Below are 22,331 nucleotides of genomic sequence, written 5' to 3'. Positions count from 1 at the left end.
ACCGGCTGCAACTCCTTCTTTCAGGTAAGTCTTTCTGTCGAAAGAAATGTCTTTTAAATGCAAGCAAGTCCGTAGTTGAATTTGCAATATTGTCTTTCTTGTTGCAGGTGGCGAGTGCTGTGGTAGAAGTCGAAGGCCTGTTAAGACAGGTAAGAAGAACGCCAAGTGGCCCTGGGAGCGTCCTAGCAAATGGCTAACCAGTGATTTTGGTTTTGTTCTGTTGGCCGCGAGGACCTGGAGGAGGATGTTTCCCAAGATGAAGATGTCTTGAAGATGTTAGCCTTCCGGGCGACCTGTGGAGCTGGTAAGGATGGTGATGAATCGTGCTTCGGATGATGTTGAACCCGATGAGTGCTGCTGAGCAGGTAAGGATGGCGATGGTTCTTGCCTTGGGTAAGTTCAGAGCCGATGGATGCGGCAGAGCAGGTAAGGATGGCGATGGTTCTTGCCTTCGATAAGTTCAGAACTGATGGATGCTGCAGAGCAGGTAAGGATGGTGATGGTTCTTGCCTTGGATAAGTTCAGAGCCGATGGATGCTGCAGAGCAGCTAAGGGCAGGATCAGATGAGCGTCACGCTGCAAGGCAGAATAACGCGAAGCGCGTGCCCTTGGTCGGGCGTGGTTTAAATAGCAAGGCAGTATCCCAGGTGTCTTTGGGGCAGGCCCCACCCTGAAGGCTAGACCGAGGAATGCAGTTCTCCAGTATTCCGCATGGGGGCAGCCATGCTTGTCCTCTGTTCATAGAAAACCCATCCCAGCAAGCGTCTCCTATGCCAACAACGCCAGGACTGGCTCCAAGGCATCCAAGGGGATCGAATAAGGTCCTTAGGGCCCTGTGAGCCATCGGTGGGGATAAGGTTGTGACAGAAAGCTGGGCTGGCTCGTTCGATGTGCTGCTCTAAGCACAATCGAGAGACTGTAAGCTGACAATATCTTTGAGTAGCTGGGAGTGCGGCAGAGTTCAGAGTAGTGCAGTGTCCTGGCATTCTTTCAGCTGAGAGGAGGGGCTGCTGCAGAGTGGAGCCCAAGTTGCAAACATACCAGATGGGCTGGGCTTGTCAGAGTCACAAGTGAAGTAGAGTGAGTTTTAATACGGACAAAAATAGCTGGGACTCTCTTGCAGGGTAATCTGGCAAGGTGTCAAAATGACCCAAAAGGCATAACTCCCTTTATTTCTAAGGTATCCAGGGATAAAGGCAATTGAATTAACCAGAATTTTTTTTGGGTGGTTGTTCTGCTATGCAGGAGAGTCCATAATATCTGATCCCATACTAACCCAACCTTAGCTAAGAGCAGGGGGGTAAATGGAAATTGAAGCTATATCTATATTGCATTTGCTTTCATAACCAAAGTGTCAGCTAGGGTGACTTGGGTTAAAGGGAAATCCCTTATGTTTGAAGTGTTGCAATGATTCACAAAGAACAGTATATATTCGTTTTCCATCAAATGCAAAGTGTATTTCCTGTTCTTTCGCATATGTTCATTGCAAATGTATCACTAATGTTTCTATGCGTATCACTATATCAAATGAGATAGTTTGATTGTTTATATGTTTTCTCTGATAAATGAATATAAAGGTCCCTGAGGGCATAATTGTGAACGCATGTCGTGGTGTTCCTTGTCACTGTTTTTTATTGTTCAGCCAGTCCAATTTTAGTGTTATAAGAACATGGTGTGTGCCTGGCACAGCAAACATCCTGCTGGTGTATAGGCAAAGAGCCTGTAATATAGCAAAACTGTGGCAATAGAAAGGCGTCAGGAATTTATCTAGCAGGTTGTAACTGAATTTTCTCCAGGTTTAAGGCATCACTAAATCACAATTATGCCATAAAAGTATAATATTTATCTCAAGCAATCTTCCACTTTAAGTTCACAACTGGCGCAATTATGGCATGCATAATTATCACGCATTGCTAGTCCCCCAATATCCTTGTGGATTCCTGTGGACTTCAAGAATAGGGACTAACTTCGCTTTACTCCCACACACAGTCTGGCAGTAATTCTAGTTGTGTGAGTGGAAGAAATGAAAAGCAAGTTGGGTGGCAATTCTAAAGAAATTATTGACAAACAGGTAATGAGGCTCAATTTTTATTATTCCATTGATGACAGAAATGTCATAATGTAAGGGGCCCATTCCTCGCTGGCAGTGCTTGGTATACTGTGGATGGAAGTGTAGAGGAGGAGCCAAGTACCCCCCCTCAACCACTTGTCTATATTGCCTATATGTTGGGAGTATGAAAACCGCACAGTACCTTTAAGAATACCAATACCCAAGAGAATCCTAGAAGCAAGATTCCCATTGAGGAAACCATATCTGCAGACGAGGAAGTATGATAGTCATTTAAATGAGATTCCTAAAGAAACAGCAAATAAATGATAAAAACGAATGGTGACGTCACACTGAGTCGAGTTGACATACATAGAGGATGCAGAGATATAAGAGAATAAAGATATTCTATAAGGCATCAAGAAAGTATCGAGGATAAGTGACATCTTGGGATCAAGGTGAAGAAGCTTATGCCAAAGAAACAATGAAGATATCAAGTCTTTTTACACGTGTACAGATGCAAGAAATGCAAGCAGACAAAGTAATCATGAAGCTAGCTTTACAGTGAATAGATTGCGGCAAGCACCAATATATACCTATATGTAAGATGATCAAGTGGAGAATGGATGTTTCTACTATGCATTAATGCAGTGCAGTGTGTCACAGTTAAAAAGCAGCTTGAATTAACAAAGTGAATCTCGGAAAGGCTAGGTTGGATGAGTCAAAAAAAGCAAAGGTCTTCTCAAACCAGAGCAAACTGACATTGGATACAAATCGTGTGAAAGAACAGAACTCCTGTTCAGAAGGCATGAGTCAGAGGTCTATTAGAAAATAGTATTTTAAATGCACGAAAGTCTCAATTTCATGGTCTACAGTCACGTGGAAGGATGAAGTTGGATGAACGAGATGGTCACACCTTCGCATGAGGGCAGAGCGTGCCTTCACTCTCTGAATTTCTCAGAGCTAAGAACACTCTCAAGGACAAGCTTCAAAGCCTAATTGACAGTAGACCAGTGAGGTGATGATGGATTAATATGCTAATTGGTGGGAAGCTATGGTTAAGGAGAGCTCACCAGCACCTGGACGGCTAGCCTGCATGCTGCTAGACATAGATGGAAAAGTACTGACGGAGGTTAGAAGCCAACCAATTCTAGAGGACTGCGTAATTAAGGGTCCTATAGTTTGTGTAACCAATGGGACACCGTACATATTGTGATGTTCATAGTGGTCATTTTTAGGGATGGGCTTAGTTGCCCCACCTGATGTTAAGCAACCAATCACCTTCACTCATTATCCCATACTAATATAGAACATATACTTACATGATTCAATGAGAGCCTATCACCCATACTCATAGGTTTTTTTAGTTTGCCACATAGGGTGATGTTAGTGATACACAGGTTAACATCACTGATGATGAGATTTTAGTATATAGCTCAGTTTTTTATGCAATGCTTTGAGTAACAGGATCAAGCGAGTTTGTTGATGTTCGTTGTACTACCTGTTTTAGACAATTGATATTTAAACAGTTATCCTTTTGCCAAACTACCTGAGTCGTTTTGATTATTGATGTATGAATAAAATCTGCATCCCCATCCATCTTCAGGGTATTGCTACTCATTTTAAAGGGCTGGGTTATCCAGTTCCGAAACTACATATATTTACAGTAGGAATAGGTGTATATAATTATGTGGATTTCTGCTATTAGAGCATCATATGACAGTGTCACAAATTGCACATTGCAACTATGAGCTATCACAGACCAACGCCTGGTTGATTCATTTGATTCCAGTCTGGAATAGCTCCTTTAAGTGCAACCAAAGTGCAAACCAAGTGCTTTCTCAGCTCAACTTTTCCCTCCCTTTTCAATTGAACACAGTATGGCAACTAAACTCATTGCAAATCTGGAGAGCCAAACCACCAATATATGGTTACTGTCCCTCCAAATATGAGCATAGTCACTGCACCTGCTCTTTTCCCACCATCTTGTCTAATGCCCAGTTGGTCACCTACTAGAAAGTAGAGTCGTTATAGAGCATGTGCCCCTCCAACGTATGGTATTCAGCTCCCCTGACTGATGGTCACCTGGGGATACAGACAGGTTATACCAACATGATGCACCCTTCAGTCCTTACATGTCTGGCTAAATAGCTGCACACTTTCAGGGCTACCACAAACAATAATAATAATAAAGCATTAGTGATTTTTGGTGGGGTTACTGTCAGACCAAGGCCCTGTTGCTGGATGGGGCCACTACTACGGTATGAAGAAAGAGTTAAGGTGTGCTTGGGCAGGCATACCTTGTTAGGGGTCTGAGGGATGATTGGGCCAGCATGTCCCACTACTAGCAGGTGTACACTCTTATGAATATGAAGATATCGCCAAATTGAATTCACTACCACTGCAGAGTGCCTTGAAAGAGCACTGTTCTCAAGAAATAATGCTACTATTTGGGCTGGACAGACCTGGATTTTATTTCATGTGTCTGTGCAATTCCATAGCTCTAATGGAACAACACTAGCCCCACTTTGTTGGTGTCTTGCATAAGTTTCATATCACATTGCCTTCCTGCCCCTAACAGTCTTCCATTCAAGCAAACTAAATAAATGCTAGGCCTGTAATGAGCTGGGCAGTGCCTGGACTCTGAGATGGAATGTCCAATTCCTAACTAAACTTGACACAAGTTGTTTTCACCAGCCTTGCTCTCTCTGCAACAGCAGGCACATGTGGAGAGGGCTTAATCTCTCCCTTTTCCTTAGACATCTGCTGAGGACCACCCTTGTTTCTTCTACAGTTTCCTCTTTTGTCTCCTCCAGAACTACCTACCACACCCTGTTCCACATTACCACAATCTCATCCCCAATTCAAAAATTGACTAAGGCAATACCCAGAAATTACTCGAGTGTATCCATAACAATACCCTCCTCCATTATTAAGCCACCTGTTTCCACTGAGTCCTTCCCAGACATATTGCATGTGGCCCTGCCTTTAATACCTCCCCTCTGCCGTCCTGCGAAGTGGCAAACCCTCCATTGTCATCCCTGCTTCCTTTGCTCTATGTAGGCTGCATCCCAAGGAATCTCCGACATCAGGTAATACTTGCTGTGGTTCTTCTACCCTTGTGGCAGTGGAAGAACCTGCTTTGTCAGCCCTACTGCTTCTCCTCTTTTTGAGATGCCCCGTGACAGGCAATAACTGTTGTGGGTCTGGCATCTACCCCCTCAAGAATAACATGCACACAATGTTCCTCAAATACCAGGCAACTGACATTCTCATTCCCCTCTTCCTTCTCCACCTCTTCCTCCAAAATCAAAGCCCAGTCCTGCTCCATCATTTAAATTACAAGTACAAAAAAAGACTAACACTAGACAAACACAACAAAGACAAGTGACTGATTATAGCACACAAACGGATTCTAATGGGATTCTGGGACACAGAAAGAAAGGTGACTAAATCTCGGGAAGGATTCTCCGGTTTTCACACAAATGAGAAGGCTCACAAATAAGAAGGAACACAAAATGTAACTGTTTTTGAGACACATTTTTTATTTAATTTTCTATTTTGTTGCGTTAACAGCAATCTGAGAATAAACAATAGGGAGAAGTGTCAAACGGGCTAGTAGAACACACACAAAGCCAAATATGAGTAGGAATACAAACGTGAAATTGATCTTTTTGCCTTTTTAACCTTTTAGGGGCGACACAAATGGAACACGTAAAAGGGGAATGAACAGGGCAGACTGTTGTTGGTGTTTTATGTTTTCATTTGTATGAAGAAAAGCAAGGGTAAAATGGTGTGATGACAAAAGGGGTGCCAATAAACATGCAAACAGATACACGGTGGCAAATATTGAAAACAAATGTTAAATCTCATAATCTAGCAAACAATATCATCAAACATCTCCAACGTCCACCAAAATGCCTTCTAAGCAGACGTTGTGGCATTGCCCCATTTTCCCATGCACTAACAGCCAAACAAAACCTACAAAAAGAATGTGAAAGCGAGCTTGTTCTTTTAAAGGGTCCCTAAACCGCTGTAAGCACTTCCAATAATACTTTGAGGTTCTTTGATTCTGATTGGCCAGTGAACCCCACATGACCCCCAGGATGGGTATGGGCACCATTATTGGCTATCAATGAGTCTGATGGGATCCAATCGAAGACTGGATACAGAGGATAGGACTCAAATTAAGCAATGAGCCACTCTGAGTTGAGGCTCGCCCAGCCTTACTGTGCACTTTGTGTGGTTATACTTGTGTACAAGGGAAACTAATCTGTTAGTCTCAACTCTGGTCATGAAGTGAGTACTATATTTGTGTAAGAATCACCGTGCCCCATTATAAAGCTGCTCCATATAGCCCACCCTCCCTATTGAATGGCATTTGCCTCAATTCAAAAACATGGTCCAGGAGGGGGGTTTCCGCGCTCTTTTGCAGCAAGTCTCAATGTTCCCTTTAGACTCCTGATTTTAAAATCACTTGAACACGGCAGGGCATGAGTGAAGTCTGGCGCAGTTGGCATTGCTAAAGGCAATGTGCAAAATGTCATTGGGCTTGGTCTAGTAGTTTCCAGTATTCTTGATCTGGCTCTTTTCCTGAGAAAGGTGATTGCACTCCATTGTGCAATAAGACAGTTCATACTGCACATTGTTTGGTGCATGTTTGGTGCATGGTGCCAGTTTCCATTCATACGTGTTAGTTAGAACAAGTTATGTCAGGTTTAAGTACATTGAAGCAGCCATAAGGTGGCAAGTACAGGTAGTGTCATCGAGGTTTGTAAATTTGGCCAATATTTTGTGGCCGCCTCGACACCAAGACCCTTTATATTGTCTAATGGCCTCTGGCTGATTTATTTATTTATTCCTATCACTAATAGACAACATCTTGCTTACCTTTATTTCAAAATTCTGTTGTTGCACAATTATGCCCATGGAATGAGGGTTTACGGGCACGTCTACTCTTGTGTTTTTGTACCTTTATGAAACCTGATATGACTTATTCTTCTTCCATAGGATTTGCCTTCTGATGTGTGACGTCAACAAAACAAAGTGGGTTGCCCGGGTTAAGATCTTGCTGGAGCCCAGGGAAGACTTCAAGGACATCCTTTTTACAGTTTAGACTACTCTTGCCCTCAAAAGGTTTAACTAAATGGCATTCAAGAGGAATTTAATTACTCAAGGCTTTTACGTCTTTCATTCACGCCACAAGTGTTGTGGAGGAGTGGTGCTGTGTGGGGTAAGGCTTTATTTGTAGAGATCTGAACCTTCCTTCCACAGATTCAAAAACATGGCCAAAGCCTGGCTAACAGCCCAAGACCCATCATCTACAAGCCAACCCCCCCCCATGCGCTAGCCACTTGCCTCAACTCTTGTACATAGGTTATGACTTTCTGCTCACCCTGTAACTGCATTATGTATATATTAAACTGCTATTTAAACTGTAATTGTATTGCTCCGTCTACCTTATCATGTTGTAACTAAAATATGCGTCCAGATGCCCTAGGGCCTGGTGCGCTATATCAATAAAATAAATACAAATACAAATACAAATACACATTGCTTGCATTAGGCAAATACTTTATGTTGTCACAGATGGCACAGAACCCACTCCGAGTTCCACAGACGGTTTCATGATTTTTCACTGATTTATTTGTGGGACTCAGGGCTGTCACTCTCTGTTTCTTCTCCCATGGGATGCCCTCTCTAGCCCATATGTCTGTAACTCTGGGTTACTACTACCAAACGGTAACTCCTAATGTGCTAGCAATGGGTTCCCTAAATGCAGGCTCAATGACTCATTCAGGGACTTCCTAATTTTTCCTACTCTCTCCATGGGTTCATTTTCTAATGAAAAGTGGGAACAGTACCTGCAGTTGCTGTGTAGAAATCGTCTGTGCCACTTACACCTAATCTTACTTTCCCCTTCTACTCTGCATGTCCCTTCTCCTCTAAATCCTCCCACTGGTCTGCTTTCCCGCTGATGCTTCACTTCTCTTTTCTCCTGCCTCTACCTTTTGATGTCATTTCTCCCCTTACTCCTTCTCCTTCCCACTATCACTATCACCTACTACTCCACCCATGATACTACTACTATTGCTACTCCTACCACCATTATTCTCCTCCAAACCACTACTACTCTACTCCAACCACTACTACTCTACTCTAACCACTACTACTCTCTTCCCACTACTACTCCCCTCCCACCACTACTACTCTGCTTCAACTATTTCTGCTCTCCTCCAACCATTACGGCTCTCCTACCACCTCTACTGCCTCTTGCTCCTACTACCCTTCACCCAACACAACTACTCTCCTCCCACCATACTACTTAAACACCCAGTGGCGCGTTCTCATGGTCTCACCTTACTATACCCTCACTACATGCTTGTCCCACATTGCGGAACCACTAACACTCTTAAACCAATTCTTCACCTTCTCCAACAATATCTTCCATTATCCACCATGCCTTCATCCCTCCTGCTGGTCTCTTGGCCATCATCCACCTCCACTGATGACCTCACCCAGTAAACCCAAAACTTCCTGTTTCCTCTCTTCCCTTAAATAACACTCCCTCTTATGAATTGGTTCTCTTTACCAAGCCAATCTGATTTGCTCTCCCTGCCCTGGCATGTGTATGTGCAGAGGGAATATTTCAAGAGGGGCTTAAGTCCTGGCCACTGGTTCCATGGGCACTTGCTGCATGATTGCAGCATATAGAGTCTGTGGTAATTGCTCATACTATTGGTGAGCATGTCCCCAATGCTGGGTTCCATGTGATATTTTCGCTGCAAAAATATCGCGATGCAAAAATATCGCCATTTTTTTGCAGCGAAAATAACACATGGACCCTACGGGGACACCCCCGCAACCCCTGCATCATTTTTTTATGTGCGGGGGACACCCCCGCAACCCCCGCACCTAATATTTTCGCCACCAAAAATATCACCTATGGCCGTTCCCGACAACCATATGTACGACGATATTTTTGCTGGCGAAAATATTACCTGATACCCAATGCTGTTGGTAGGTTTATTTTTTTGTCCCTGGTGGTTTAGTAGACGTACGCAGGAGCCCCCGCTGGTGTGTCCAACCGGAACCTTGATTTCTCTGTGATTGATGCATACGCTCATAGCTTCCTGGGCACAGGAGAAAATAGGGCTGGCTTTACTTAGTTTGTCCTTAGTACTAATGTTGGCTCTGAGTCATCTTCACCCCTCTCCCCACAGGAACAAGAATGTACCCTTCTTCCTGACAAGGTCAAGTGTTTGCCTTTGTCACATGGGTCTACCCTTTCTTCTGATCCATCCTTTTCTAGGTCCTGCCCCTGTGGTCTATCTGCCTTTGAGCAACAAAAGAGGATATGCAAATTTGCTTGCTTGGTGCCTGCTCTATGTTCCACTGAGAATGAATACGGCTGCAGTGCTAAGAGCCATCTTAAAAATCATTGGTTGGTGTCCTTGTTCCTAGCCATCCATAATAAGGGGGCATGGCCCGTGACTAGCCTGAACGTTTTTCCTGTTAAGTAATAACAGAGGCTTTACACATCCCACTTGTTCACCAGGGCGTACAGCTCCATTATCAGGTAGTTCATTTCACTGGGTTGTAGTTTCCGACTGATGTACGTTATAGGTTTATCCTCTCCATTTTCTTTCTGAGATAAAATGGCTGCTAACCCTAAACTGAGTTTACCCTAAGATAGTGGATGCATCTGTTGCAGGATAGTCTCCTTCTTGAAATTTGGCTGATGACAACGGTAAGGCGAGAGTCCCCGGTATCTTTTGTTTTTTGTACCACATTGTTTATTTTCCTTTCAGGCACGGATTACGTTTCATATCATGGCGCATGACTGGCCACCACTCACTCTGCACTCATGCACATTTTTTGCGTTCTTTAATATTTTAACTGTTTTTCTTTCAGTTTATTTTGCTTTCCTTGTAATCAGTGCTCTCAGCGGTCTTAGGGGGTGGCTGGCCTCTTAAAAAGGGCTCAGAGGCTTGCACTCCGACTGCTGTCCTATTTTTATTTCTCTCTCCCATACACTGCTGCATGGCAGTCGGTCTTCCCTGTTTACTGGCTGAAAAAGGGGAGTGGACACCTTGGAGTTCTTAGTTACATTCTTACAGGATCTCAGTTGATACACACAGTAAGGCGAGAGCCCCCTGTGTCTTTTGTTTTTTGTACCACATGGTTTATTTTTCTTTCAAGCACGCATTTCATTCCCTGCCATGGCTCATGACTGGGCACCACTCATTCGGCACTCACGCTAATTTTTAGCATTCTTAAATATTTGAACTGTTTTTCTTTCAGTTTATTTATCTTTCCTTGTAATCGGTGCTCTCACTGGTCCCAGAGGGTGCTTGGCCTCTTAAAAGGGCTCAGAGACTCGCGCTCAGACTGTTGTCCTATTTCTATTTCTCACTCCCATACACTGCTTCTAGGCAGTCTGTCTTCCCTGTTTACTGGCTGCACAAGAGGAGTGGCCTAGTTAATAGTTATGTGTGTATTTAATGCACAGCCTCACCAACAGCGCAGTGGTCATGCGCAGCAGGAGCGATACCGCTGTGCAGAAGTTGCGCCTAAGGTAAGAGCGTTTGGACCCGTCCGGGCTGATAATGGGTTCAGAAGGCTGTGCTTGGCGCCGCTAGTCCAATATTCGTTTTCTCCCATTTTAGCGCTAGCTCCTTCTATCACAGCATTTCCTCTGAATTTTAATGTACATGACCGGGCTAATGCACTCTCATGTACTAGCACGAGTCCTGTATGGAAAGCTTATTTGCTTAATTCTCGTTCTCTTGTAGCCCATGTTGATTATGTGCACGTTTTTTTTGAGTGACTGTTGTCCTGATATACTTTTAATCACTGAAACTTGGCTTTGTGATACATCTGCTCCTGTGCTCTCCCATTTGCTTCTGGCGGTCTACAAAATTATCCATCAGGACAGAGTGGCTCCTCATCCGGGTGGAGGGATTGTGGTTATTTTTAAAGACTCTCTGAATGTCTCTCTTATCCCTTTAGCCCATGACTTAGCCATGGAAGCTTTTCTGGTGCCAGTATCTGCCTCCTATTCTGTCAATTATTTGCTAGTTTGGCAACCCCCGGGCTCCTTTACTAGATTTCTGGACCTTTTTGTGGAACTGGTTGCTTCTTTCCAGGTGAAATCCTGCAATCTGGTATTGTTACGTGTTAGGCAGAACCTGTGCAGTTCCCTTAGGGAGTACTGCAAAAAGTTTAAGACTACAGGAGTTAGCAGTAAACCCAATTGGTAGCAGTCTGCACCACCCAGATTTACCTGGTAGCTGTGGCTGAGCAGTCAGACTTCTCTCAAGACGAGTTAGGCAGTATATGGAGTATACAAGATAGGGCAATTTACACAGTACGACAAGCAGACACGGATCAGAGCTTGGGTGTAAAGATATATAATTATTTATTTAAAAACACATCTATGAAAAACACACTGGCACTAATATGGGAAACAACTTCAATCACAGTTACTATAAGTATATATCAATCCCATAACAATATTTCGACAAGTCTAGGTTCAAAGACACCACTTATTTGCAGACAGAGGTGAGTGCTTAAGTACTCTAGTATTTGTTAGAGAGGGAGAGAAAAAGGCAGGGTATGAAACCAACTCAGTACCAATACTTTTACGAAGCAAATGCAAGGCAAGCAAGGCAGGGTCTACTGTAGATCACAAAGTTCGGAGGCCAGGCCCACTCGGAGAGAGGCAAGGCGGTATGTCCCAAAAGTATCACAGTGGAAATGTACTTCAAGTCTTTGTAGCAAAATGTCACAGAAAGGTTGGACCAGTTTTAGAACAAAAGTTAAGAAGGTCTGGAGGCGGCCCAGTGGAAAGGTAAGGATTTAAGACACCTCACGCTAACCGTCACAAGGGAAGCCAGGCGGACACAGTACCTTGAGAGTGAAGAGACAGCTCTGGCGGGGGCAGTTGTTCCTGGTGGTGGATGCAAGTCGGGGCTTTGCCAGAAGAAGAGATGATCTCGTCGTAGAGGAAAGTTGGAGATTGTTGCACCACCAGGGAAGAGACCAGCCGCGGAGTGCTCAGTCACAAGGCACCACCTTTTGGTCGCGGTACAGTGGTTAGTGGCTATCCGGTTGCCGGGGTGCTCAGCACGAGCAATTCAACCACTAGACGTCCTGGAAGCGAAGAAAAGGCAAGGGACTGGTTGTTCCCACCAGTCAAAGGGAAGAAGACTCTCCAGCAGGGAGATCTCCTCTGTCGTTGGGAAGTGGTGAGTCGGTTCAGCAGGGCTCCACCGGAGGTGTCGTCGTTGCAGGTCGGCTCAGCTTTACCCTCGTCGGATTCTTAGGTCCTGTGGCGACTTCTGAAGGTCCAGTCCCAAAAGCCCTGCTTTTATGCAGAAAACCCCCATTCATTCAGCCTAGCTGTCAATCAAACATGCTAAGTGGTGAGCGGGGCGGCTCACCACTTGGGCCAATCACACCAGAGTGCGACTTGAGTTGGCAAGGCAACTCAGTCCAGGGTGCCTAAACCCCCTCCCACACGCCCTGTGGTACCCAGACAGAATGGCACCACTCTGGAGGGCTTCTGTGCAGAAGCCGGCCAAAAGTGGAACAAAGGGCTCAACCTTTGGTTTGGAGTTACAGAGGCGAACACATACGCCATTTTAAAAACCGAGTTCTGGCAGAAAATACCAACCGGTGAATTTATTTTAATTAAATAAACCGGCGGTATGTTAGAGACTAATGTGAAAAAAGTATTGGCCTCGAACAATGGGAAAATCCCATAGGAATATATTTGCGGTCGAATATAAAAAGTAGTATCCACTGCCACCAGCCAAAACTCGACGAGGGGGGACGGGACAGTGCCCCCTCGAATAACAGACCCAGGGGTAATCAAATTACCCCTACCAGTACGTCCACAATAGGATGGTCTGTACTGGTTCTGTTAGTAAATTTAGGTCTAGTAAAGCCAATGGTGACTTTACATGCCCTGGGAGACAGTAGTCAGTCCCAGGGTATGGAGTCTATGGTGGGGGTCACCTAGGACACCCCAGTGTTACGGCACAGAGGGTGCTGTGTAACACACATAGCAAAACACATGAGACCCTACAGAGTAAAAGACCCCATAGAACACATTAACATTCAAAGAAATACCACAAATCATGTCCAAGAGTGGGAGAAAAAGAGTCTCACTCTTGGCAGGATGAAAAAAACAAACTCCAGAAATCCAGCAAAGCTGCTGGGGGACTCACTAGGTTAGGAAATTCAGCCTAAACAGAGTATTCTCCCTAACATTAGGGGATTTGAATATTAGATTTAACCCCCCTCTTTCCCCGGTGTTGTATCATTTCTTTGAAGCAATTGCTAATTTAGGTCTTACCCAATGTGTCCAGGAGCCCATCCACCAGCAAGGGGGCATCCTGAACTTAATTTTCTCTGCGGACCCTTGCTTCTCAGTTTTACCTGTAAGCCAGGTTTTGTGGTCTGACCACTGTCTAGTCTGCCCACTGTCTGGTCCCCTTTTTAGTTCCTTGTCCACCTCTGGCGACTGTATCCTGCTTAGCATTCGCCCTGAGGAGAAACTGGCGAGGGTGGACGTGGCACACATGATGTCATTGGTTAAGGCAAAGTGCCCCATAGGTTCATCTTTTAAACAAACCAAGTGGCACCACTTAAACATACCCAGGTGGGTCGTCGCCCCTCTCAGCCGTGGCTTTCTGAAGAACCTAAGAACGCTCCTTTGGTGCTAAAGCAAGCTTAACGCAAGTGGCGTTCATTTTATACTGCTAGTGCAAAAACAATCTTTGGAACACGGTCTTGGAATGATCACACAGTGATTCAGACAGCAAAGTGGAATTCGTTTACACTCAAGGTTGAAACTGCTTTAAATCGTTCTACGGAGCTATTTGCAGTAGTCACAACATCTTCCTCTACTGCACGGTTTATGCTGGTAGCAGCCCTGTCTCAGCTACTCTGTGACGCGTTAGCAAACTCTTGTCACAATAAGATCGTGGACATAAGCCATCACATCCACCTGGGTCAATCGACCATCACTTCGGCTTCAGGTAAACTGGACCACAGGGCAGCCACTAGCTGGTCAGCTTTTCCAGTGTTGTCGGATGAAGGTGTGTCTGCGGCCATATGCAAGTTGTAATCTGCGGCCCCTTCCAATCCTGTCCCACTGAGTGTCCTTAAGGACATTCTGCCGGGTATGATCTTCTGGGTTACGCAAGATGTAAATCTATCCTGTCAGTCAGGATGTATTCCGCAGCGAGAGCTTAAACAGGCCATTGTGGTTCCTCTTCTGCATGCTTCTGTTCTTATGAACCTCTGACCTATTTCTCTGCTTTCTTTTTGCATGAAACTTTTAGAGTCTCTGGTAGCTCCACCTTTTTCTTCCTTTTTGCAATCTCTGTCTTTGCTTGACCCCTTTCAGTCTGGTTTCCATCCCTGGAGAGGGACCAAGATTGTCCTGGCATCTGTGGTGGATGATTTGGCCAGGCTGGTTGATGGGGGAGAAGTGGGATACCGTGATATTGCTTGCTTTGTCAGCGGCCTTCGACACTGTCGACCACTCTATACTTCTGTCCCGCCTGTCCTCTGCCGGCATTTCAGATCCTGTCATGGCTTGCTTTACCTCCCTTTTGACTGAGAGGAGCCAATCAATGTCTTTACCTCCTTTTCTTCCTTCTCCTCGCCTGCTCTCTTGTGGGGTTATTTAACATCTATGTTCAGCCCCTGGTTGACCTCATCCACTCCCACGGCTGCAGGTGTTATTCTTAAGTGGACGACACTCAGATCCTGGTCTGTTTGGATCTCGACCAGGGTGAGGTGTCGTCCCATCTGTGTGAGTGCCTGGAGGCCTTGAGGGGCTGGTTGTGTGACAATTTGTGGTGGGCGCTTCTTCGGATCTGGACTCTTGGTCCTCTTCTTTCTGACCAGCCTCACTGGGGGATTTCCTATTCCAATGACGGTAATGAGAAATCTTGGTGTCTATCTCTCTTCTTCTCTTTCTATAGCCCCTCATGTGAGCACAGTATGTAAGACAGGTCACTTCTTGCCGAAGGTTCTACGCAAGGTTTTGCCTTTCCTGACTGCTCACCTACATTCAGCAGTAGTTGCCTCACTTGTCATCAGCAGCTTAGAGTATTGCAATGCTCTGTACTTAGCCCAGCCCATCGGTCTGATTCATCACCCCCAGGTATTGCAGAACCTTGCGGCACAGTTGGCTACTGCCACCCGCTATGTTTCTCGCATTAGCCCAGTTTTGAGATTCCTTCACTGGCTTCTAGTGAAAAAGAGGATAGTTTTCAAATCTCTGTGCCTGGTCCATCGAGCCTACTACCAGGAGGAGCTGCTTTTTTGCAGGAGACATTTCTGCCTTATACGCCAGGTAGAGTGCTCTGTTCCAGTAATGAGTTTCTGTTCGTGGTCCCTAGATTTCATCTCCACAGGGTGGAGGGGCAGGCTTTCTCAGTGGCTGCAAGCAAGCTTTGGAATGACTTACCAGCTTGTATGAGGCATACTAGGAATCACTTACAGTTCTGCTGTCAGTTTAAAACCTTGCTATACTAAGATCGCATTGGCTATTGTTTTTATGTGTGTCTTTTCACACCAAAATGTCTTTTGGGTGGACGTGTCTGCTATAAATGCATGTAACATAACATGACATAACAGAACAGGATTCTTACACAGGGCCTCCTTCAGTTGCTCACAGGCCGTTTTTTGGTTGTTTGCCCGAGACTATGATATTTGGCAGGTCCTTTTTTAACCTATTCGTTAGTGGTCTGGTGAGTCCAAAAAACCGGTTATGAACTGTCATTGGGAACACGCATTAGACCTAAGAAGGCTTGAATGTCTTTCTTCATGACAGGTCGGTTCACCTGCTGGAATTATTCCACCTTGACAACCTGTGGCAGTACCTTGCTATTTCCCACTTGGAATCCCTGGCACCTTCTCATCCATAAGCTGGGATGAGAAGGTGAGTTTTTCAGGGTTGGGTGCATACAGCTGTTAGATGGTGGAGGTGATACTTCCAGCTGGAGCAATAGATAACAATATAATCCAAATAGGTCACAGCAAAATTCCCTGCAAGGTGCCAGGACATGATCCATTAATCTTTAGAAAGTGGCTGGTGCCCCATGTAGCACACATCGTAGCACTAGGAATTTGGAGTGCATAAAGCTGTCTTGGGCTTGGCGCCCTCATCAAGTGGTACCTGCCAATAGCCTTTGGTAAGGTCTAGTGCAGAAATATGCCTGGCCGGGCCTAGCCCCTCCAGCTGGTTCTTCAATCATTGGCACTGAATATGCATCAAGCTGGAAGATTTTGTTTAGTAATGGAAAGTTGATGCAGACCCTCCAGCTTTGGTTGGGCTTTGGTACCAGCACTACAGGGGAAGAGAAACTGCTATGTGATTTCTCTATTATCCCCAGGTCAAGAATCTTCTTTATTTCTTCCTTTATGATCTTCTTCCTGACCATGAAGATCTGGTAAGACTATAGGCTGATGACTTTTCCTGGTGGTGTGATAACCCCCTGCACTTACATCAGCTTCAGGGAAAAGACACTTGTGAACCTCTTTATCCCCTGTGCTGAGCACTGCATTAATAGCAACCTCTTAGTAACCTTGAATGTTGAGCCTAGTATTAATGGCAACCTCTTGGTTGTGGTCTCTGGCAGGTTTTATTGGTGTATAACACCAGGAGTTGGGGGTTGGCATTGTCCTTACAAGCTTTGAGCTTATTGATGTGGTGCAGCTGGGAGGGATTTCTTTGGTCACCTTTCTGTACCTTCTATGTTAGGGGAGAAGTTCTCAGTGACCACATAGAGTCCATGCCACCGTGCCAGGAGCTTGTTTTGCGTAGTTGGTAAGATTTTATTTGAGTTGACTTGATTTGAGGAATTTATATCACAGCCAATGCGGACCAAACCAAATCATATAATGGTGCAGATGGCATAAAAGAACCGATAGAAGTTGCATGACTAAATTGAATACTACCCTCAGAACTAAACAGGATTCATAATAGGCACAGAAATAAACTTAGTATATAAACAGAAATGTTTTTAAGGTCTTGTGAAACTGATAACGTGAATTAAGAGTCCAAATCTCTCTAGGATTGCTATTCCAAAGCATTGGACCAAAAACTGAAAATCTTCTGTCCCCCCTTGATACAAAAGTAGACAGAAGGACAGTCACCCTTGAGGTATTCCGTCAAAAATGTGGACGGCCTCTGGAAATCAGGTTGTGTAGTCATAATAACTAGAATGTATTTGTTCCATGATTTTGAGGGTTCAAGTATTCCGAATACATTGATGTGGAACAGTACTTCAATGATAGCAGGGGTTACATAAGGGCCCTGGGTACAGCATCCAGTGAAGTCTTGTGAAAGATGGGACAGCACGCACAGAATTCTTTCTCCTCAGCGTTCACTCCCGGCCAGTAGAATTGTGCTAAAGGTATCTTCTGAGTCTTCTCCAGGTCCAAGTGTCCAGCAGTCAGGTTGGAGTGTGCAAGTATCACCACTGCCATTCTGAATTGGGCCTACACAAGTAACTGTTGATAATTTATGCCATCCCCTTAGGGATTACCACTGATTTATTACAGCAACCCTCCTCTCTCAATGAAATTGGGTACTTTCAGTCTTTTACTCTCATCCTCTGATACCACGAACCTGCTCGCCTGGTACAAGAAAGGATCTGTTTTGTGAGCTGTAGCAAATCCCACAGGCATGTGGTTGGAGACACCAGCTGGAGCGTTTTGTTGTTTGCATTATGACTTGGTGGCAATGGTACAAAGGATGAATATGCATCTGAAAACAACCAATGTCGGTTGGGATAAACAAAGGTGCTGATCTCTCTCTGAGTCAGCTGCATTATGACATCAGGATCAAAGGTGTAATGGATGAAGATGCATCTGGGAAATAGCAATGTCTGTCATCTCCCAAAACGCCACCTCTTTTCGCTCAGTGGTGTTCAGCATCTCTAATTCTTAGTCAGGAGGAATTGGTCCTGTGAGCGTAGACATCTAGAGGACTGATAATGACTGGTCTTATCCTTCAGATAATCTGGTGCCAAGTTGTTCAGGCACTTAAACACAAGACATTCCACCTTAAACTTAATGCGATCCTCGACCACCAGCCAGTGGAGTGATCGCCGAGAGAAAGATACTTGGGAAGTGTTGCTCAAACCACAAACCAATCTGACTGCTGCATTCTGGGCCTTCTGAAGCCTATAAAGTTCTTTTTTTGAATGCCTATCAATAGACACAGGTGGTTATTAGTGAGGGCTCCCACCACCAGAGCGTGATCTTCTTCTGGAATGTAAGCAAGGACCTGATGAAGGAGTCTCAATGAGCGAATAATTGCTTTTACCTTGGCTCCAACCTGGCTTTCACAGCCCAAGTTTTCCTGCCAGATGCAGCCAAGGCTTTTTACTTTAGTTGCAAATTTAATTTCTACTCCGGAAGAGGTTAGGGATTGGCTGTTATTTAAAAGCAATGAGTAGGTGTTCAGGTCCAAATAGAATAAACTCTGTTTTTGCAGGGTTCAATTGGAACTGATTAGAGGCCATCCACAGACTGATCTCCTGAAGGCATTTACTAATCCTAGCAAAGGTTTCTTCAACGTTACCAATTGTGATGAAGATCTGAGTGTCATCTGCATAGGATTGATAACTCATTCCATGACGTCTCAGAATTTCCATCAAGGGTCGAAGATACAAATTAAAGAGAAGCAGCGATAGAGAGGGCCCCAGCGGAACGCCACATCCCATATTAATTGGATCTGCGGTAAAGCCTCCATCCAATTAATCACATTGTCGGTGATTCTCCAAGAAGGAGCTGAACCACATAATAGCATGCTCCGATACCCTGCCAAACGACCTCAGCCAATCCAGAAGCATAACATGATTGACTGTATCGAAGGCAGCTGACAGATCCAATATTACCAGAAGTCAGAGTTTACCCTGGTCAGCCACCTCCAACAGTTTGTCATGGACTGCCAACAAAGCTGTCTCTGTACCAAACTTTGGACGAAACCCTGACTGAAAAGGATCTAAAAGTGACACTTCTGCCACAAAATCCTGCACTTGTTGAGTAACCACTTTTTCCAGAACCTTTCCAGGCCAAGGGAGGACAGCGATAGGTCAATAGTTCTGGAGGACCAAGGGGTCCAGATTAGATTTTTTTTAATAATGGTGTTAATATAGTATGTTTCAGTGTCAGGGGCACTGACCCATGGTCTAGAGATTTATTAACAAAAGTGGTAATGAACTGAGATATTTCCTCAACCTTACGCTTTACTGCCACTGCAGGCAATGGAAACAATGAGTCATTGGTGGGTTTCACGGCTTTAACCAATGCACATATATTGTTCTCAGATAGAGGATGAAAATCAATCTGTTTGGGGGGCTGCAGACCTCTAAGTTGTTCCTGTCCACCAGGAGATCGATTACTGCTCTGTTCCAGAGGGATGAAGGATGGAATAAAAAAAACCTTAGCAATGATGCTACTCTTAATAGATTCGATTTTCTCATCAAAAAAGCTATTGAAGGCATTAGCTTGTGCCAATGATGGTATAATGGAAGAATCCTTACTCATGGGATGATGGAACTTTGATATATTTGAGAAGAGTTCTCTCAATTGATTGTTTGCCACCGTAATTTCATTATGAACGCGTTTTCTTTTGGCTTTGAAAATTGCCTTTTTATAGTTGATTAATGGCCTTTTGGCTTTATTGATATTTTTTTCAGATTGATGTTTTTTTTGCCATTGATGTCCGGTAGAAATAACTAATCTGCATAAAGGTATCAGATTCTGTGTGAACCAAGGTTTTGAGAACCATTACTTGGTCTCCCAAATGTACGTAGTTGGGCCTTGTTATTGTAGGCAGCTTATTGACGGCTTTGGACCGCTTTCATACGTGTCCATCCAAGGCATCTGACTGTCTCGATATACTGCCAGGTATTTTTGGATCAGGAGATGGTCACTGATTTGCTGGCTATTGGGACCTTCACATTCTTCCCTCAAAATGTCTAGGACATCCTTTGGGTTTTGCCCGTACACAAACTCAAATGGGATAATCCAGTGGGGGATTGTGGGGTCTTCAGGACAGAAAACAATGCACAATGTATTAGCTCATTCCAGTTTATTCGGGTCTCCATAACTACCTTCCTTATAATCTGCTTCAGAGTGTGGTTGAACCTCTCAATGAGTATGTCCATCTGTGGTCGGTATACAGAGCCAGGCAAGGTCCGGATCTGCATGAGAGCTTTAATTTCGTCCGTTAACCTGGACATGAAACTGCTTTCATAGTCTGTCACTATTTCTGCTGGGAAACCCACTCAGGTGAAGAATGGGAACAGGACTTTAGAATGACCCTTGAGGTATTCCGTCAAAAATGTGGACGGCCTCTGGAAATCAGGTTGTGTAGTCATAATAACTAGAATGTACTTGTTCCATGATTTTGAGGGTTCAAGTATTCCGAATACATTGATGTGGAACAGTACTTCAATGATAGCAGGGGTTACATAAGGGCCCTGGGTACAGCATCCAGTGAAGTCTTGTGAAAGATGGGACAGCATGCACAGAATTCTTTCTCCTCGGCGTTCACCCCGGCCAGTAGAATTGTGCTAAAGGTATCTTCTGAGTCTTCTCCAGGTCCAAGTGTCCAGCAGTCGGGTTGGAGTGTGCAAATATCACCACTGCCATTCTGAATTGGGCCTACACAAGTAACTGTTGATAATTTATGCCATCCCTTTAGGGATTAACACTGATTTATTACAGCAACCCTCCTCTCTCAATGAAATTGGGTACTTTCAGTCTTTTACTCTCATCCTCTGATACCACGAACCTGCTCGCCTGGTACAAGAAAGGATCTGTTTTGTGAGCTGTAGCAAATCCCACAGACATGTGGTTGGAGACACCAGCTGGAGCGTTTTGTTGTTTGCATTATGACTTTGTGGCAATGGTACAAAGGATGAATATGCATCTGAAAACAACCAATGTCGGTTGGGATAAACAAAGGTGCTGATCTCTCTCTGAGTCAGCTGCATTATGACATCAGGATCAAAGGTGTAATGGATGAAGATGCATCTGGGAAATAGCAATCTCTGTCATCTCCCAAAACGCCACCTCTTTTCGCTCAGTGGTGTTCAGCATCTCTAATTCTTCAATGCCTGGTATCAAATCTTTTCGCACATCAGTTCAACCACCACTTGCCCCTGCTTCAGAATGAACGGCAGACATCCCAGGTTCAGCAGGAGAACCTTGATCTCCCCTCTAAAGTCTTGGTCATGCTTGGACATACTCGTCAGCATTATCACTCTCAACATCTTGGGGTTGTGAGCAAACTCTGTATCAGGGTCTAACAGGATCCCATTCTAACACCATGTATCACAGATGGCACAGAAACCACTCCAAGTCTCATATCCAGTTAAAGGGTTTTTATTGACTTGGCAGGAGGTGAAAGCTACGGCATCTTAACAATGTTAAATCAACTCAGATTCTTGCCTCTGTGAAAATGTGATGGCTGGAAACTGTGATGAGGTCCCATGCCTCTTTATTTGGTTTACTGGTAGTGTGAAGGAGTGTGAAGAAGGTGGCTTGGTACCTACCTGAGATAGTAGATAATGAACCTGGGAATTTTATGTAAAGGATTACTTGTGACCGTCACATGGTCCACATCTATTAACAGGGGAACCGTGAAATGCCATTAATTAGGGGTAGGGTTGTTTCAGGGGTCATCAGGGAAGCAGATGAGATATGGGAAAACAGGCTCTACCCAACTCAGAAAACAGGGTTTTAGCTTCCATTGAAGCTTGGTATTCTGCTTATGCTGTCCTTTAAGAAAGGAAAGTCCAGCTTCCCAAGTGCACAGAAGCATATTAGCCCAACCAGTGTTGAGCATTGAAATACAGAGACTGGCTAAAATCAGGCTGATACTGTTTTCTCAAGAAAAAAGAAACCACATCAAAGACATACAGGCGGTTTCCTACAGGTGCAGAAACTCATGATGTTTACAATGTTGCCAATATATTTACTCACAGCATTCTCAGATGTGAATGATACAATTTTACAAAAGCACTGTCTCCTAGCATCATTCACCCGACCAAATGAAACACAATTATAAGTCCCAGAAACCTAGGCTTTTTATGCACAGACAGCAGCTTCCGAAGCACGTTTTACACATGCCCTAAACTTCTTCACCCACACTGAACAGATAGAGAAGTTGTGCCCAGTTCAAACAGTGTTTTCCATGTCCAGGGAGAGGCACAAAGACATTCAAGATGGTGAACCAGCTTCT

General features: G+C 44.5%; 1 protein-coding gene across 1 annotated transcript in view; it reads right to left on the bottom strand.

The window, feature by feature from the left end:
- Positions 1 to 399: 399 nt before the first annotated feature.
- Positions 400 to 22,331, bottom strand: part of LOC138514540 (olfactory receptor 5G29-like) — a 37,591-nt gene continuing 15,659 nt past the window's right edge. Inside the window, exon 2 of the mRNA XM_069630005.1 lies at positions 400 to 548. Within this exon, the coding sequence (XP_069486106.1) occupies positions 400 to 548 (149 nt within the window). The remainder of the gene's footprint in view (positions 549 to 22,331) is intronic.

The sequence above is a fragment of the Ambystoma mexicanum genome, chromosome 12 (assembly GCF_040938575.1).
Source record: "Ambystoma mexicanum isolate Mex_15411 chromosome 12, UKY_AmexF1_1, whole genome shotgun sequence".
NCBI lineage: Eukaryota > Metazoa > Chordata > Amphibia > Caudata > Ambystomatidae > Ambystoma > Ambystoma mexicanum.
The sequence above is the reverse complement of the archived record's forward strand: the minus strand, read 5'-3'. Positions and strand labels throughout refer to the sequence as shown.